Genomic DNA, 20014 nt, shown 5'->3' on the forward strand with positions numbered 1-20014 from the left:
GATGTATATGAAAATCTCAAAGGTTATCTAAATAATATGATGTATCAGATTTCTGAAAATCTGATGTTAAAGTAATTTCTGAAAATTAGAAATGTTAATTCTGAAAAAATTTATGTTTTTTTTTTCGGGTTGTGGTTATGGATAGTTAACTATATGGGTTGTATTTTTCTTTGAAGTACCATGACTCAATAAAGATTCAACAAATTAACAATTTCAAGCATCAAATGTTAATTTGTACAAAGTCTTTGATTAAAATAAAACAAGAGGTATTTGGCTTAAAAAAATGCATGAAGACATTCTATTAAAGAATAGAATGAATTTTTGTATGATTTTGTTTGTATAAACCTTGATTTAATTTGGCTGTAAATTTTATTTCATTTTTGCTATATAAATTGTTTTTTAGATAAGGGCATGAATTTAGTATCTCGCCCCAGGCATTGAAAATCAATGGACCGGCCCTGTAGTTGTGAGACCTATGTATTAAGGCACCGACGGCAGTCACTGACGCTTTGGAGAAGATTCGTCAAAGGTTTTTATGGGGTGGTGATGAAAATAATAGAAAGATCCATTGGGTATCGTGGGATAAAATTGTGGCCCCTAGATCTGAGAGTGGTCTAGGCGTGGGATCAATCCGTACCCTAAATACAAGCTTATTAGTCAAGTGGTGGTGGAGACTAAAAGTGGAAAAAAAATTCGATCTGGAGTTGTACTATAAAAGGGATTCATAATATCTATAACAAACCACACGACTATTTATCAAGCAGGAACGTTCATGGTGTTTGGAAGAATATTGTTGCAGCAAGGACCGATTTAAAAAAACATGGGTTAGAGTTTGAAGACATCTTTAAAGTGCATATAAAATCAGGTGAAAACTCTCTGTTCTGGTTGGATAGATGGCTCGGTACGGTGCCCTTAAAAGTCAAGTACCCATCACTATATGAGCTTGAATCAAGGAAGAACTGTTTGGTGGCTGATAGATTTTTTTAGGGTACTTTTGAAGGGCACTGGTCCATTCGAGTAGATGACACAGGTGAATCCAACAACTTGATCAATTTACATAAGGATCTTGATCTAGTTAGGTCGGTACCAGGTGAGGATCGATGGCGTTGTATCCTAGATAATAGCAGGACATTCTCGGTGAGTACCATGCGGAAAAAGATTGCTTCAAAATTGTCCCTATCCCCCTCGAGCGCCTCCACCAACTTTGTCTTCAAATGGAATAAGGTATCTCCTAATAAAGTCAACTGTTTTATTTGGCGGGCATTACAAAAGAAGATCCCTTCAGCGGTGGCGTTACGATCTCGTGGTATCGATCTCACGACAGTTACATGCGGTGCATGCACCAATGAATCTGAGTGTGTTGATCACATACTACTTCAATGCCCATTTGCTCGTTTTATTACTGATAAAATCCTTTCTTGGTGTGGTGTGCAACATAACTCATTCACCTCGGTGGGTGAACTGCTAGAATATGCAAACGGATGGGGTCGGAATTTGAAGACGAGAAAGAGATTCGTCACCATATGTCACGGACTTATCTGGAACTTATGGAAACTCAGGAATGACCGTGTGTTTAAAGGAGTATTCGCAAAGCCTGGAACTGGTGTTGAAGCAGTAAAATCAATGGTGTATTTTTGGTTAAAATGCAGGGGTAAACAAGTAATGTGCACTTGGGAAGAATGGTCAACATATCCGTTTGGGTGATGTCTTTAATTTTTGTTTGTCGTTCTGTTGTATTTACTTTAGTTTGAATGATGTTTCTGTCTGATGGTTTGTTCCTTCGCTAGTTTCTTGCTAGTCATTGGTTCTTTTTATAAAAGTTGTCGTTTCCAAAAAAAAAAAAAACCTTATGTATTACATGGGTTAATTTAAAAGAAAAATTGTTAAATATTAATGTCAAAATATTTGAGAACTTTGAATTTAAAAGAAAATAAGAAAAAAATAATGAATTACTATGATGAAAATGTTTTTTATCTTTTAAATTTAAATAAAGAAAAAAAAAAACTAATGAGCTTTAATTGTGGGAATTTTGAAATTAAAAGTTAAGTTTATTAATTTCAAATTAATATCAATTTATTGCTACATTTATTGCAATTATTGAATTAAAGTGTTATGTGAAATTTAATAAAATAGAAAAACTCATAAAATGACATATGAAAAAAAAATTAAATAACCATTAAATGACATTTGACAAATTAAATGAGTATGTGACAAGTGACAAAAAAAACTATCATTTATTAAAGAGTATATATACTCTTAATGAGATAGTTAAAAAAATATGGAATGATTACACATGTCATAATTTTAATGAGTGAGAATAATTATAATTATAGGTATATAAAGTAGGAGACAATTTAATTTCTCTTTCTAAAACTTATTTTTTATTGCATATTTTATTTTAAGTTTTTTGAATACAGCCCCTTCTTTATTTATTATTGTTTGTTTACCATTATAAAAAAGTTATATCTTTTACATAAAGAGGTATTCCTACTATTATGATCTTCAATTATTTTGTAATACAGTGTTTATTATATTAGTTTTTTTCCTTTATAATTGTAAGCATACTAGGTATGATATATTTTTTATTATAAATCGGAAGAATTGAATATTAAAAAGGAGCCCTATTTGGTGGCCCAAGATCGGTCCACACGATTATCAACGGCCCATCGGAGGCCCATTCTGCCCAAACCGCAATCCACTTGAAGGCTTTGGAGGCATCCGTCTTGTGTAGCTTTTGACCGTCAATTTTATGTTTGCTCATAAAATTGAACATAAAATTTTGGGTTTGGCAACACAATATTTGGTATTTCCTATTATTCACTTTTGTTATTCGTATTTTCCAATACAAAAAAACATGTTAATGTCTTTCTTTAACTAAAGTAATCATCATTTACAACATCTATACATTTTATATGAAGTAAAAAATAAGATCAATATTAATAAAATTCAATATTGGTATTTTTAAAAAAAAAACTGTAATAAGACTTTGTAATTTTTAAATTTGTGGAAAGTGATGTATTCTTTTTTATATTTATAATAGATCAAGTTAATAAAATATATAATAAGACTATAAAAAATATTTAAAAAGGGTTAAAAAGAAATGTTTGATATACGTATTAGAAAAACTGAAAAGGTGTTAGAGGAATATCAAACTACCGATTATCTCTACAAGACCCGATAGTGACTTATGAATCGTTAATAACGAATGAGTTATGTCCACCTAGGGATGAGAATTTGGCCCGAAAACCCGAACCGAACCGAATCAAACCCGAATAAGCAATTCGATTCGGTTTCCGGGTATCTATATAAGGCTTATTCGGTTTTCGGATATTCGCTCCGGGTTACCCGAATAAGGGCTTATTCGGTCCAAAAGGACCGAACCGAATATGAAAAGTCATTTTTTTTCCTAACACGATTGCTTATTCGGTATTCTTTTCTATCGATCGTTACCCAACAAAACGCATGTAATACACCAAAAAAAATCAATGAAATCGAATTCGATCATCCGTATTACACCAAATCGACGAGTCGACGACCTTACTCTTTGATTGATTGAGGTTTTTCTCATCCTTGCAACATTAATCTTTGATCGACAGTTGCGGCTGCTGCTCTTGCGACTTGCGATAACCTGGACTCATTGATCGATCATCACTAGTTCAAAGTTCAAACGTCAAAGTCCATTCACGATAAGAAAAAAAATTCAGCCTTGCGTCTGGAAAAAATAATTGTCTCCTCATCCTTGTTTTCTAGTTTCTAGTGTGATCAAACTCCATTCAAGTCATGGAAAATTGGGTTTCAAATCAAGAAACTCAAGTAACTATTTGTAGCTTAATCTACTACTCAATCTTTCAATGTGTTATTATGTATGTTACTCATTGAAATTTGAATGTGTTAATCTACTACTCAATATTTTAATTTTGTTTCTTTAAAAGATTTGTTATGAAATCATAATCTACAAAAGTCATACAAAATACAATTTTATAATCACATTCTAAATGTTTTTTGGGTTATTCGGGTTATTCGGCTCCTTAATCATCTTGCACATGTTATTTGGGTTATTTAAGCCGGAACCGAACCGAACCGAACCCGTATTGCTTATTTGGTTCGGTTTTCGGTTCATACAATTACCCTTATTCGGTTTTCAATTTATTCGGGTTCGGATCGGTTCGGATTCGGTTCTGACCCGAATAACATCCCTATGTCCTCCAATGATTTTATATACAAGACAATTATATTCCCAATACTAATAAGCTACAAGAAATACGAGACAATTTTCTCTTGGACTCAACTAATGAACTTTTCTTTTGTCAACTTGATGAAATGCAACTTGAAGCTTCTTTTTCAGTTTAGAAACTTTGATTTTGAACGCATCTTTCCACTTCAACTCCAAAAGGACATATGCATACGTTAAGCTGAATACCACTAGCACGAGAAACAATTCAAGATGAGCCTTTATCGTCATGAAAAGTTGAGAAACGTATGAAGAGTAGTCGTATGCATCGATCACAAGAATTGAGAATAAGGTGATAAAGAAAGTACACAAGATAGCTATCAAGATTATGAAGATGATAATTATAAGAACAAATGAAATGAATGAGCCATGAAGAAGAGCAACAAGGAATAAATCCAGATTTGGAACCATTTTAATCTTGAGGGTCTTGGAAGTTTGGCGGGTGGATTGTAATTAAGAAGAATCACAAAGGAGGATGTTTGTAAACTTTATTATATGCTTTATGGATAAAGAACGGGGAACATGGAAGTAGAACAGGGAAAAGAATAAAGTAATCCTCACTTATTCCACAATGCAAATCACACATATGGTATCATGGGTACATGTATATATACATACATACATATGCACGAATTCATGCATGTATATATCATATGTACATGTATATATACATACATACATACATATTTACATATGTGCATATGTACGAATTCATGCATGCATGCATGTACGTAGCCACGAGCACAAGAACAAATATTTAACAAATTTTCGTATGGAAAACTCTTACAATTCTAAAAGTAAAGAAACTGCCCAACACAAAAACTTTACTATCAACAATTCAATAATAGACTCTCACAAATATCCAATTATGGGATATCCTTTTCCCTTAAACAACAAACAAACCCACAAACTTTAGAAATTACTAACTAGTTAGAATTAAAAAAATGTTTAAGGTCATTTTTGGTCATAACTTTTGGTTTTGTGCTCATTTGGTCACTCTTAGTATATATTTCTGTATAGCCCGATTGTATTTAGCCCATGTTTAGTATAGCCCAATTATATCATTGTGTGTGTAGAGGTGCACAAAAATCGATCCTGAACCGGTCCTAAGTCGATCTTTTTTTTTGGATCGGTCTTTTTTAGACCGGTCTCGATCGGTCCTCGGTCGGTCCTTTTTCGGTCCCGTCCTTTTTTTGATCGGTCTTTTTATGGATCGGTCTTTTTTCGGATAGGTTATGCTATAAACTAGTCTGATACCGGTCTTTTTTCGGTTCGGTTTCGGTTTTTTGTTTTCGGTTCGGTTTCAGATTTTTTCGGGTTCGGTTTTGGATTTTTTCAGTTTTCGGTTTTTCTAGTTTTTTATTTCACTTCAATTGTCTTATGATACAATTCATAACATTATAAATCATCATCCATCAAATACATATGTAATAATTCCAAGATTTCATAACTTCGACATATCATTAACATATAAACTTAAAATTAAGTTCATAATATTACATAGAAAACAAAGAGAAATTGGTTTCATAACATTGCATAAAAGACTTAGTAAATATAAATAAGTTCATAACCGGAGCGACCAACGGGACAGGAACTACTTTCTTCGCCACCCGACATTATCCGGATGTGGAAACTTCAAGCTTTGTAGTGTAAATTTAGAGACATTTTGAGTAAGGGATAGAATTTGAGGTGAGAAAAATAGTTGGATATGAACAAGTATTTGTAGTGTAAAAAAACAACAAATTGAAAACATTTATAACCGTTGGTTTTAAATCTAACCGTTGTAAACTTCTTGAAAAAGCAAATCAGCATGTATACAATCGCATTTATACTTGTCGTTGAGTATTCTATTAATTAGTTATTATTATTATTATTATTATTATTATTAGAGTAAAAAAAAAAGCAAAGGAAGGGAGTCAGGGAGTAGGGACGAATGGAGTTTGTGTTTGTCACTTTGTCCCACATCGCTTGTATTACAAAAGATAAGAAAGATGGGAGCAATATAAAAAGGATGTAAGGGAAACTCTATTCGCGTGAAAAAATTGAAACAAAACCTAAATTTTGGAGGCCTCATGTTTAATTTGGGCTACCAAATGTGTTTCATTTTCTGGAGAGGTTGGACCGGTGTGGATTGGGAGCTGTCCAAAAAATGTACTGGTTTATTTTTGGATTGGTTCAATTGTGGATTGACTTAGTACTGGTCTGGACTGCCATGTATATCAATTTTAAGGACTGATTAAGGACTGCGGTCTGGACTGTTAAAATATATCAATTTTAAGGACTGATTAAGGATTGCGGTCTGGACTGTTAAAAAGACTGACCGGTCCAGGACTGGTTTAGTCCATATGCATATTTTTCGGACTGGTTTGGATTGGTTCTTTTGCCCACCTCTATGTGTTTATATATATATATATATATATATATATATATATATATATATATACTTATAAATGAAGCATTTTTGCTTTCACCATACTCATTTAAAACTCCCATGACTTTTCAATTTCTATATAATAATAATTATAAGTTGGTTAATAAGGTTAAATAAATATCAAACCTAAAGTGTAATCATGTATAAATTAAATTTCAATATTAAAATAATATCTTTACTTCTACTTATAAATTTATGTTTTTTAACTTTTAATATATTATACTTAATTTAATGGTTTTAATATATTGTTGGATGTAAATCATTATCATTTTAAAGATATAATTTTGAAACAATTTGTCAAAAGTACTTAAATTATTAATTTAAATATAACATTACATGGTCAACTTAAATATAAATTTCAGTTTAACTTAAACAACCCAAAAAATATTTTGTAAATGGTTAAAAGTGATAAATTGTAGTATCTTCTAATAATGATTATAAGTTGGTTAATAAGGTTAAATAAATATCAAACTTAAGGTGTAATCATAAATAACCTAAATTTCAATTTTAAAATAATATCTTTACTTCTACTTAAAAATTTATGTATTTAACTTTTAATATATTATACTTAATTTATTAGATTTAAAATGTTGTTGTATGTAAACCATTATCAGTTTAAAGCTATAAATTTTAAAGAGTTTGGACAGAATACTTAAATTGTTAATTTAAATATAACCTTACAGTGTCAACCTAAATATAAGTTTCAGTTCCACTTAAAAAACCAAAGAATATGTTGTAAATAGTTAAAAGTGATCAATTGTAGTGATAAATGCAAAAACTAAATTGTAATATCAGTTTAACTAAAATATTTCCTAAAAATATTTTTATAATCGTTAAAAGTTTTCAAATAAATAGTTTAAAATAATTTACAATAACAATAGTTAAAAATAACTCTATATAAATGATTATATTGTTACCTTTAAAATCAAAAAACAATGTTTGATGTTTTGAATAATTACAATGATAGAAATTAAAACATTAAGCAAATAAATTTTAGAAGATTAATTAACAATAACAACAACTATAACTAACATTAAACCATAATATTTAATTTTATTCATATGTAACTCGCGAGTACGAGTTATTCAAACGATTGAGATTATGCAGTTATAATAGATGTATATATTATCATATAATTCAAAATAATTAATATATTAAATCAATTTAGTATACGAATTATTATATTAAATTTAACAACAACGTTATTGTTATATTTAAAAAAACATATATTTGTAAAGACTTCAACTATATATATGTTTCTGCGCAACGCGTAGACATTCACCTAGTATATATATATATATATATATATATATATATATATATATATATATATGTGTGTGTGTGTGTGTGTGTGTGTGTGTGTGTGTGTTTGCGTAATGAAGATTCACTTTTATGGGAAAATCATTTACTTACATGGTATCCAATTTCTTCCCTATTCTTCCTCTCTACCTCCGATCCTGCTGTTCACGGCATTAACCCTAGCCGTCATCAGACCCCTCCTCGTCTCTCATATCTCTCCTTCTCACCTCTTCTACAATGGTCGGTGAAGCGTCCTCATCATCCAACAATCAAAAACCATATGGAGTTCTCAATATCAAGACGTACATCCCATTAATCCTTGATCTTAATGAGCTTAATTACTATGCATGGAGGGAGCTCTTTGAGACTCACTGTCATGGCTTTGGTGTACGAGATTTCCTCACTGGTTAATCAAAACCCACATCAGAAAAGGATGAAGAATGGTTCAAACTTGACTCTCTCGTGAAAACCTGGTTATACGGTACTCTGACCCAACCTCTTATCACTATGACCCTCACCAAAAACTCTACCTCTCACACAGTGTGGATTGGTCTCGAAACTCTTTTTCGTGATAAGAAAGATGCTAGGGCCATTAAGCTTGACAATGAACTCTGAAGCATGACTCTTGGAGATCTCACCATTTCCCAATACTGTCAAAGGATGAAGTCTATTACAGATCTTTTGGCAAACATTGATAATCCCATACCCGAGAAAACTTTGGTTGTTCACCTTCTCAATGGTCTCTCCCCTCAATATGAGCACATAGCCACTCTTCTGCGCCACCAAGACCCTCTACCAACCTTCCTTCAAACCCGATCAAAGCTGCAAGTTAAAGAACAACATTTCAAGAATTATCGTCCCCAACAGGCTTCACACTCTATTCACTCTTCCTCTCCTTCGGTTCTCCTCGCTGGAAACAACCCTCGCAGCAATAGCAGCTCCTTGCAAAGCAACACACAGCACCGCCAGTTTCAGCAGCGACTTGGTGGACGTGTCACTCCACAGCAGACTCGCCAGCCCTATGATGGGTCCTCCGCAGCCTCGCAACATCAACAGCTGCCTTGGCAGCCATTTCCCTGATGTTACCCCCCTTTCTGGTCCGCATATTGACCAAGCCCTCAACAACCACAACGCCCTTCCACCTACGCTTAACAAGGCATCCTCGGACCACCACCTGTCAACCTACCTGTTGTTGTTGCTCATGCGTTCCATGCCTCGATCTCTCCCACTCTCCAAACACCATCTCAATGGTTCACACCGGTTTCAAGTGATCAGCTAACCGACCTAACTCAAGCTTTCAATGTAATGCCGGTTAATGATGGGGCAGATGCACATTGGTACATGGATACTGGTGCAACCTCTCACCTTGCATCTAACACAAGTAGTCTATCGTCCTTTAGCAATAGTAGTCTATCGTCATTTAGCAATAGTAGTACTGTGAAATTCGTTTTTGTTTCACTTAACTCTTTTTAAGTTTTAAAAGGTCATCAAACTTTTGGCTTTATGTTCATTTAGTCACTTAACTTTTGGTTTTGTCACATTTAGTTACCTTACTTTTAAAATTGTGCTAATTTAGTCACTAAACTTTTAATTTTTTTTTAAAAGTGTAGTGACTAAATGAGCACAATTTTAAAAGTTAGGTAACTAAATGAGCACAAATCTAAAAGTTAAGTTACCAAACCAAAAGTTAAGTGACTAAATGATCACAAAGTCAAAAGTTTGATGACCTTTTAAAACTTAAAAATAGTCAAGTGACTAAATGAGCACAAACCAAAAGTTGTGACCAAGAATGACCTAAACCCTTAAAATAATAATCAAAAACATATGTTACAATTTTTGGGGGAATAAATTTTTTATTTGATTTTGGTGTTAGATTAGTTTTAGATATAGCTAGTAACTGTAAAAAGAGAAATTTACAAATATAACATTTTACCTTAATTATTTTGCACTAAATAACCAAAAATTAGCTTTTCCCAAAAATAGCTACCGAAACCGCAAACGAGGCTAACTCGCCTTTAGTTTCGTTACTCATTTGCGTTTTCGTCCTAATCTATAAAAAATTATTTTTTCCCACGAAATTGCAGATAACTTATGCCATCTTAGTTTTCCTCTTATCTCGTCTTCGGTTTCGTATGTTCTTTGTTTCTAGGATGCCGAAGAACGAAACCACAGACGTGCATATCCCATATGCGATTGCTTCACCTTGACTTCAGTTTCGTAATTTCTTTTTTTTTACTACGATTCATACAAGTTGACTACGATTGCGTACATATTCTTGTACATATATAAAGATAATATTTTTTTAGAAAATAAAATTGTACTATTATTTTTTTCTCTTAACTATCAAAGTATGAATTTTGGTTATCATTGACTTTCATTTTGGTGACTTTGTCCAAAATTCCACCGTTCTCATCATACCTTTTAACGTCACAAATTCATTGTGCGCAGCTGACTTTTATATTTATATCTTTATAAAAATCATATCTAATTCGAAATCTGATTTCTATGAAATTCATATATATATATATATATATATATATATATATATATATATATATATATATATATATATACAATCGGCACACTTATTTTTACGATTTAAGGACGATTCGGTTTAATTTTCCTATCTTTATTACTATGAAACTTATATTATATAGTCTACAGTGCACACAACTATAGATTAATTTTAATAATTATTACATATATTGTGTAGCCCAAATTTGTAGTTGTTACAACTAGCGACACGACCATGTCAAAGTTGTAGTGTAATTCGACATGGTCATGTCAAATGTTCTGTGATGAAAATTTAAAATTTTTATTTAACTAGTATTCGACCTTCGATAGCTCCTAAATTTTATATATAAGCTTTTAGAATCGAAATAAATTATTGGAAGGTGTTAAATGTCTCAAGAACCCTCTAGGGATATTTTATTCATTTTATAATAATTTGTTATTAATGACAGTAGGTAGTGATTACAAGGTGTGCAAAACTTAAGAACAGAAGGATAGCTTGGATTTCATTAAAGGTGAGTGGTATCAAATATAATTTCTATAAGAAACAAGTTTACAATGTTTTGATAAAGAATTTGATTAAAAAAGTTTTTTCCTAAATTAGTTGCTATGTGTTTATTTGAATGCTTAACTACTTGTGCATATCATGCAATGAATTTTATAAAAAAATAGTTTGATTACAAGAAAAGAGTTAAGATGTTTTGAAAAAAGTTTTGGCATGGATATTTGTACATTCATGTATGATTAGGAAAATGACATGTGTGTGTCCATCCAAAGTCCATGACAAAAGATGACATAAGATGATCCAAGATGTAGTGTGGTATTCTAGACATGCCTACGTGTGCTAGAGGCTAGATACCTTTAGTATGAAATGATAGCTCGCACATACCAATAAGAAGACTAAGATGGAAGACGATAAGTCATGATAGATGGGGCTTTGTGCTAACTACGTTATAGACTTTATTGCTATCAACAAGATGATAATGAGTGAGGACAAGAGTTGAACAAGAATAGGTGTAGTTGTAACACCTCAAATTTCAAACCGAAATTTTCATTTTTAAATTACCAAAATATTTTTCATAAACCAGGCCGTAAAAAACATTAGTGTCAAATACAAATCATCATCACAACATACCAGAGTATCACAAACTGCCCTAGTAACAAATCTTACAGCGAGTGTGTACAATCAAACATTCACCTTCCCGCGATCCTCATAAGTACTTGAAACACATATATTAAGTATTGTAAACATGAAGCTTAGTGATTTCCCCAAGATACCAAATATAACATAACATAAATAAACAACTATAGCAGTCCCAATGAGCAACAACACGCCCTATGGGTTATCAGCAACCCTGGAGACTATCTGAAATTTCAGTCACACATAAACAACATAATACAAAATAACAGTTAGACCTAGTTAGTCATCACAAATACAATTATTCTACCACACATGTAAGAATAGGCCTGGAAATTAGGTTGGGTTCGGGTTGGCGGGTTGGTGAGTTGGAATTCAAAAACTAAACCAAACCCATATAATATGTGGGTTGGCTGGTCACGGGTTGACGGGTTGGAAACATCAACCCAACCCAACCCAACCCAACCCACTTAACCCGCATAAGTATATGGGTTAGCGGGTTCACGTGTCAGTGGGTCGAACCCAACCCGTATAACCCATTTAATAAGAAACACATTTTAAGATGAAATTGAAAAATCCAAATAAAATGAAGTCTAAAAGTCATAAACATTAAACATAAAGTCATAAACATCCAAATAAAACTGTAAAAATCAAAACATTCATGAAAAGTTTTAAGGACACGATAAATAGAAAATAATAGTATAATATCATCTTAGATTGTTCAAAATTAAAATAAATAGATAATTAAAGATATTAGGTGGGTTGATGGGTTGACCCGCGAACCTAAACGCGTAACCCAACCCAACCCATTAAATAAACGGGTTGTTGGGTTTGCAGGTTGGTGGGTTGGCGAGTCAAAAATCTCAACCCTAACCCGCCTATTTTCGTGTCGGGTTATGGGATGGGTCGACAGTTGCCACCCCTAGGTAAGAATAAGGGAGGAGACTCACCAGATACCAATGACAGATAAATCTCATACCCGAACTACCAGAACTAGACTCCGCCTAATAACACAATAATTAACCCAAATTAATAATCAAGGTCCACAATTCAACTCGCGAGTCCAAATCCCACACCTTAAGGTCAAAAAGACCATTTTTCTCCTCCCATCGTCCAAAACCCTAACTTTTGACCAAAGGTCAAAGGTCAGCAAAACTCATCTACCTAGCACGTACGTTGGGCATACTCCTTCTTACGCGGGGCGTACATCTCAAATCAGCAACCACTCGGGAACGGGCCTGGCTAAGTTGGGAGTAGCCAAGAGTGCGTCTGGCGTACTCTGCCTGATCCATACTTAACCACTTTTATGTCTTAATCCGTTAAGACACATATCCCAACTTCAGATCTGACCATAATGGAATGTCTTAACCCATAAAGTCACCGACTTTAAGCCTTTGAATGGCTAGAAAGAGCACAATACACAAAACTCTAACTTTCATCACATTCTAAGTCACTTAACTCATGCATGGGCTAAGGGAAATGATCAAACAAACATTTTTATGAATCTACAAGACCTAGAACACATGAAAGGACAGCTACAATGCTCTGGACTACCTCATACTCACAAAGGTCGAAGATTAGGGACAAAAAGCTCATAAAAACCCATCTATAGAGATCTAAGAAGAACATAAGCAAGGTATGGACTTTATACCTTCAAAAGATGCACAAGGTGAATTAGTTTCTGGGTCCACAAGCTTGCAAGCAACACCACCTTCTTCACTAGTCTTATTCTTCAACAAAAGGCCACCAAAATCACCACCAAGCTTCAAGATCTTGACTCACAAGGCATACACTCGAGATTAGGGTTTGGAAGGAGTAGAGGCTGATTATGGGAGGTCCAAGGTTGAGTTAATGTCTTTAAATAGGGGGTGAATCCCTAAAATTTAGGGTTTAGACGTTGGGCTAGTATGCCCAGCGTACTAGCATGGCTTCCGCAATCCGGCTTCTCACGACAACATTGCGCGTACCCTCATGTATGCCCATCGTACAGGCTAAATGTGGAACTTAAACCACAGGGGACCAAATGTGCAAATTGATTAGGTCATAGGCTAAAATGAAAGTACCTTATAATTGGATGTTACGGTAGTTTCATATTCCATTGTATTATTTCCATTATGATGAATTTTAAATAATTATAAATGTTTTACACTTTGAAGAAGATAAGATGAATGAGTTTCAAAGATCTTAAGATGTTTCTTAAGTGTTTTAAAAATGAATCATGAATTTGAAAAGATTTGGGGGAATTTACCATGGGTCAAGGATTGAGTCCCTGACTATAAATGTCGTAAAGTCCTGATATTACTCAGTAGACATTTTCAATGAGTAACCTACTACTTTTAACATGTCTTCGAGTTCTAATAGCGACCGAAGGTTGGGGGATATGAGACATTTTGAAGGCCATTATATTGTAATGGTAATGTGCTTATGTAATGATATTTAAATTGTTAACCCTTCTTTATAACCTTTTGCAAATCTTAAACTGTTTTGAAATGTTCTTAAAAACTTTAGGGACTGAATTCTGCAAACGATGATTGTTACTTAAAATGTATTTTTTTTAATGATTTTAAACATATAAAAACTAAAAGAATAGTGTTTCACAACTAGCTTATTTTTCGTTTTTATTTATTTAAATTGTCATGTTTTACAAAGTAGCTTATAAGCTAGCTCATAAATAATTTTATAAAAAACTATTTAGAATAGCTTTTCAAAAACTTTATTAAAATATTTCAAATATACTTTTAATTATGTTTGGCACGTCACGATTAGATTATTTTTCGAACTTTTTTAAGTTGTTATGTTTAACAACCAAAGCATAGCTTATAAGCTAACTCATAAGTAGCTTTATAAAAATTACTTAGACTAGATTTTTAGCCTACATCAGATTTTTTAAATATTCCAAATATACATTTAATTAATTATAAAAAAACTCATTATATTAAATGTTCTTTTATATCATTTATATCTTCCAGGTAGCATATCAATTAATTTTTATCAAATATTATTTAAGTTAATTTATAAATTATTAACTATAGTTTTAGCTACTATTTAGTTTTATAAAGCTAATTTATAAATTATTAACTATAGTTTTAGCTAATAGTTAGTATGATAAAGATAATAACTATTCCTTTTAACCAAAAATTATAAATATCTCCTTATCTATGGTACCTTAAACCATGTATGGTGGATGATCTATCATGAAAAGTGATCGTTTAGGCTGGACACTTCCTCATGAAACCGTAGTGCCACGTAGATGTCACATTACCATTTACCACAAAAATGTGGTTTCATACCACACACAAGGAGTGGTGTCACACTTTGTTTTTTTTATTAAATAAAAACTGTATTTTTAATAAAAACCATTCATTTCATTACTTCAAAATAAAAATAGCATTACATTCCATTGCCTAAATCAAAATCCTACAAACTTCAAAAAAAAAAAAAAAAAAAAAAAAAAAAACAAAAAAAACAAAACAAAAAAAAACTAGGAATTTTAAACCTACAAACTTAAAAAGACATACATTAAACGATTAAAAATAAAAACACTAAATGAAGTCGTCATCCGAATCGTCTTCCGGGTCATCCTTCGGATCCAAACTGAGGTTAATATGTTGAAACTCGTAAATTTGTTCCACCAAGTCCATACGAAGATTGTGATATGTTTCATTGCAACGAATCTCTGCTCTCTTTTCAATGTACTCATCGCCCCCAATTTCTATTGCTTGTGTTGCGGGAATGGTTTCCTCTTCATCATACTCACATATCCCTCTTCCTTCATTTTCGATAATCATATTATGTAATATTATACATGCATACATGACTTCATGCATTTTTTGTCCGCTTAAAAAAATTGCTGGTTTTTTCAATATAAACCAACATTTCTTGAGAGCTTCAAAAGCCCGCATGACATCCTTCTTAGCTCTTTCTTGAATTTTTTTTCCAATAAGTATCATTTAGACACGTAAACGATTTAACAAAAACTGCATACTCAGGATAGGTCCCATCAACTAGATAATAACCATATTTATATGTTGTTCCACGCAATTGGAAAGAATAATTTGGTGCATATATGTCGTATATGTTGTCAAATATAGGTGAACGATAAGAACATGAATGTCGTTAAGGAACCTAGGAGAACCAAAAAAAGCATGTCAAATCCACTGATCTTGTGATGTCACCGCTTCAAGTATGACCGTTAGATGCCCATGATCACATCGGGTAAATTAACCATGGTGTGAGGTAGGACAATTTTCCCATACCCAATGTTGACAATCTAAACTTCCTAACATTCCAGGAAAGCCAAGTATGCTAGCATGATGAGATTGTAATTTCATGATATCATTGCGTGTATGCTTACATAAATATTTTAGACCATAAAACTGAATAATAGTTTTGCAAAAATAGTGTAGATTATCTTGTGTGGTCCTCGCTGACATCCTAAAACTCTCGTCTAACGCATTAGGAGGGATGTCATACGCTAATTGGCGAAGTGCGGCTGTATATTTTTGTAAAGAGATGAAACCGGGTGTACCTCTAGCATCGGGTCGTTGCTCGAAAAAATCACACTCCCTCATTAGATCTTCGACTATACGTCCGTACAATGGTTTGAACATTCTGAAGGTCTTCTAAAGTAGTATCATTGAAAAATGGCATTTTCTTGAAAGTAGTCTTGTATCAGACGTTGGTTTGCATCTTCACGATTTCTACAAATAAATCTTCGGGTTCTCTGTTTAACACTACCGGATGTCGTACTGCTTGCCGCTTCATACTTTTGTTCTGCAAATTTAGTAGCAGCGACAAAAACATCGAACATAGCATCAAATTCTTCAGAAGAATCAGACGAAGACATTTTTTATTTTTTTGAGAGGTAATATAGTAGAGAGATAAAAAAAAAAAAGAGAGAGTAAATTACACGAAAGGTCCCTATGGTTTGGGGTATTTGCACGTTTGATCCCTAACTTATTTTTTTAACTCGGAAGGTCCATACTGTTTGTTTTTGCTATGCATTTGGTCCCTACTGTTTGTTTTTGTTACGTGTTTGGTCTCTGTCTTACCTAAAAATACTATTATTAAAATAGGGAAAAATTGTGGGGTAGGTAAGATAAGATGAGGGGGGTAGGGTTGAGAGTGTGTTTATTTAAATAAATTAAAAAATAATGGGAAAATAGTATTTTTAGGTAAGACAAGGACCAAACGCGGAACAAAAACAAACAGTAGGGACCTTCCGAGTTAAAAAAATAAGTTAGGGACCAAGCGGACAAATTATACTAAACCATAGGGACCATTCGTGTAATTTACTCAAAAAAAATATGAAGTGTTGAAAGGTTTAAATAGATGTTAAAGGTTAAAAGAAAAAAAATAAAAAACCCAATTTTTGACTGTAACGGTCAAATGTCCTGTCCAATCAAAATCATGCATGGACCACTCCCTCCGAAAGCCGAAAGCCGCATTGCAGTCTCGGCCGTACCTCGACGGCACGCAGGGGGCGATGGAGCGGTGTTTGTGCTTTTGGGGCAAAAGGAGTGTGGTCTAGCGCACCCACTCTCCCTGGACTTTTAAATTATCATTTTGTTGAAAAAGATATGGAAATCAAGAGGCTGTACGTGTGTATGATTATTTCTATGTGATTCCAAAAATCTTTTTCGTATAGTTTAGAAGGAAGTTCAAAACGCTAATGTCATAATTCACTGCCACTGCAAAATGGTGATGGACACATGTGCTTCCTGCCAGCTTCCCGCAATCACCATGCACCATCCCTTTCAATTCGTCCTCTCTAGTAACACTTACACCTACTCCACTCCTTCACACACAAACACTCACTGATCACTCTACATTCTACAGCTACACCACCACCACCACCACCACTACAACCACCAACCAACACCACAGCTGTCATCGATCCAGCCATGAAAACTCACCAACCTAAACTTAAACCACCACCTCGACCACTCTTCTCCTGTGGCTTCTTTCGCTACTGCACTCAATCTGTAATCAGCCCCACCAATCCCACCGCACCGGTTCTCCCTCTTTCAGAACCTACGCCGCCGCCGCCGCCGCCACCACCACCGCAAACCCACTCCGAGTCCTCTTCTTCGTCTAATACTTCACAAAGCTTTACTCAATGGAGATTCTCGCACACACCCATCTCAACAACCAATTTCCTAACAGATACGTCTCCTGAAACAACTCAAGTACACCACCAATCACCGCCACCCCCGCCGCCGCCTCCTCCTGTTGTTATCTCCGATCTTCAGGAGCTTTTCCATGTAGCTGAGCTTCAACTGAGCACGGGTCTTGACTCCGACAGAGTCAAAGCTATTTACATGCTTCAGCATTCTTTGGTTAACCCACGCGCTGCGGCAGAAGGCGGAGAATCGGTGTCTTGTCCGCCGGCGGTAATGAGAGGAGTGTTGGGTTGTTTGAAGGATAAACAATTGGCGAAACCGGCGACGAGGGTGTTGTTGGCGCTTTGTTTAGGGGAGTGTAATAGGCATGTGGCTGTAGAGGAAGGGGCGGTGGGGAAAGTTGTGGAGGCGTTGGTGGATTTGGACGGTAGTGCAGTGGCGGAGAGGGCATTAGCAGCGTTGGAACTTCTTTGTACGGTGGCAGAGGGGGCGGCGGAGCTGAGAGCACATGCGCTGGTAGGGCCGATGATGGTAGAGGTGATGAGGAGGATGGAAACCACCAGGGGTAGAGAGAATGCTATCGGGATATTGGCGGTGATATTCGGTGGCACCGGTAGTGGAGATGCTATGGGGTTTGCACCGCAGGAGGAGGTGGCGCGTGTGGTGATGCTGGCAATGCAAGGAGCTTGTAGTGCAAGAGGGAGACGAAAAGGGGCCCAGCTGTTGAAGATACTTCAAGAAAATGAACGGTTAGATTTGAGTCAAGAAGTGGGATGAGTGGTCCTGATTATATCTGGAATAATGAAACAAAATTAATGGTCAAAGTGAGATTTCGAGTCATGTAATTTGTTAGACCAATTATGGGAGACGACATTGTTTTTATTGTACTTTTCTTCTTTTCGAAATAAACAAATATATTAAATAATTTCAAAGTACTTGAAAGTTGAAGCCATTATTGATCTTCACTCCAAGTAGTGAATACAACCAAAATCTCTATAATGTGCACTCATACATATCTACATGGGCAATAATCAGTAGCTACTAGCAAAACTATGATAACTTAAACACTTACTAAAAAAACAGTGACTAAATACGTACGAAAAAAAATCACATGGGATTATGATGTCACATGTTTAGTGACACAATTTGTTAAATAGTAAAAAGATAGAGTTTTGTTTCAGCCTTATAAAAATGTGAAACATTAAAAGTATAATCTCCTTGTCCAGTAATCAAGATGTGTAAGAGGTTGTTTCAAGCTCTCGTTAAATCTGTTTCTAATTGAAACCATATTGTTTGATTATATATTTGTCTGATTGTGTTGACTGTTATCAGAAACCATATTATTTGATTATATATTTGTCTGATTGTGTTGACTGTTATCAGAACCCATATAATTTGATTATATATTTGTGTGATTGTGTTGACTGTTAAAACTGATCATTCTGCTATTTTGTTCTATTTGATGCTGATTAAAGTTTATCTATTTGATAAAATATAAGAATAAAATTGATTGAATAGTTATACAAAATCCAAGAATTATACCATTGTTACTCTAATCCAAAATGTGTAGTTAGCATTAGAATCTAAACAAGTCAATATGGAGGTAACAAAACAGAAAAAACAAGAATTGTCAATGGATACTCATTGACATTGACATTCCTCTCTTTTCATATGTTTTGGCTACCATTTGTATCAACGATTATATGTTTCCTCAATATGTAATTGGAAGAGATCGAGTAAGAGCTTCAAGTGGTATTTCAAGTTATGGCCGATTGGAATTGGAATCCTCTGTTGAACACGACTCTTTTATATGGGAAACAACAAGACTTTTATTAAGACACTTAAGGAGAACTTACACTTTGTGAGACTACTACACACTTTGCTTTCTTTGAGGCTTTCTTGGATGGTTTGGAGCAAATGAGCTCCATACCTATTTATAGGCCTCATAGGAAGGTTCTAGATACTAGCATACACTTACTACATACTAGATAATTCTAGAACTATCTAACATACTCTACATGCTTCCATATGTTTCTAGAATGTTCTACCATGTTCTGGAGAGGTCTAGGTTGCTCCAGTGTCTTCTAGAATGATCCATATCCTTCCAGGGTCTTCCATGTCGTTCTAGAGTATTCTAGACTCTTCCGGTATATTCCAGAGTCTTCCATAGTCTTCCATAATGTTCTAGAATCTTCTAGAGCATTCTAGAACAAGCTAAAGTCTTCTAAATAATATTTGTTTTATTGGGCTAGTGATGATCTTTAACACTCCCCCTCAACACT

At 34.1% G+C, this 20014-nt stretch overlaps 1 protein-coding gene across 1 annotated transcript; it reads left to right on the forward strand.

Moving 5' to 3' along the window:
• Positions 1–17213: 17213 nt before the first annotated feature.
• On the forward strand, positions 17214–18657 carry LOC145089296 (ARM repeat superfamily protein). Its single transcript, XM_079027752.1, has one exon. It carries the CDS (start codon positions 17514–17516, stop codon positions 18507–18509), a length of 996 nt encoding a protein of 331 aa, XP_078883878.1. The 5' UTR covers positions 17214–17513; the 3' UTR covers positions 18510–18657.
• Positions 18658–20014: the final 1357 nt, after the last annotated feature.

The sequence above is a fragment of the Lactuca serriola genome, chromosome 1 (genome assembly GCF_051521515.1).
Source record: "Lactuca serriola cultivar US96UC23 chromosome 1, Lser_US96UC23_V15, whole genome shotgun sequence".
NCBI classification, from domain to species: Eukaryota; Viridiplantae; Streptophyta; class Magnoliopsida; order Asterales; family Asteraceae; genus Lactuca; species Lactuca serriola.

Coding starts and splice junctions, on each gene's coding strand:
- LOC145089296 (XM_079027752.1), top strand. CDS start 17,514: ATGAAAACTCACCAACCTAAACTTAAACCACCACCTCGACCACTCTTC.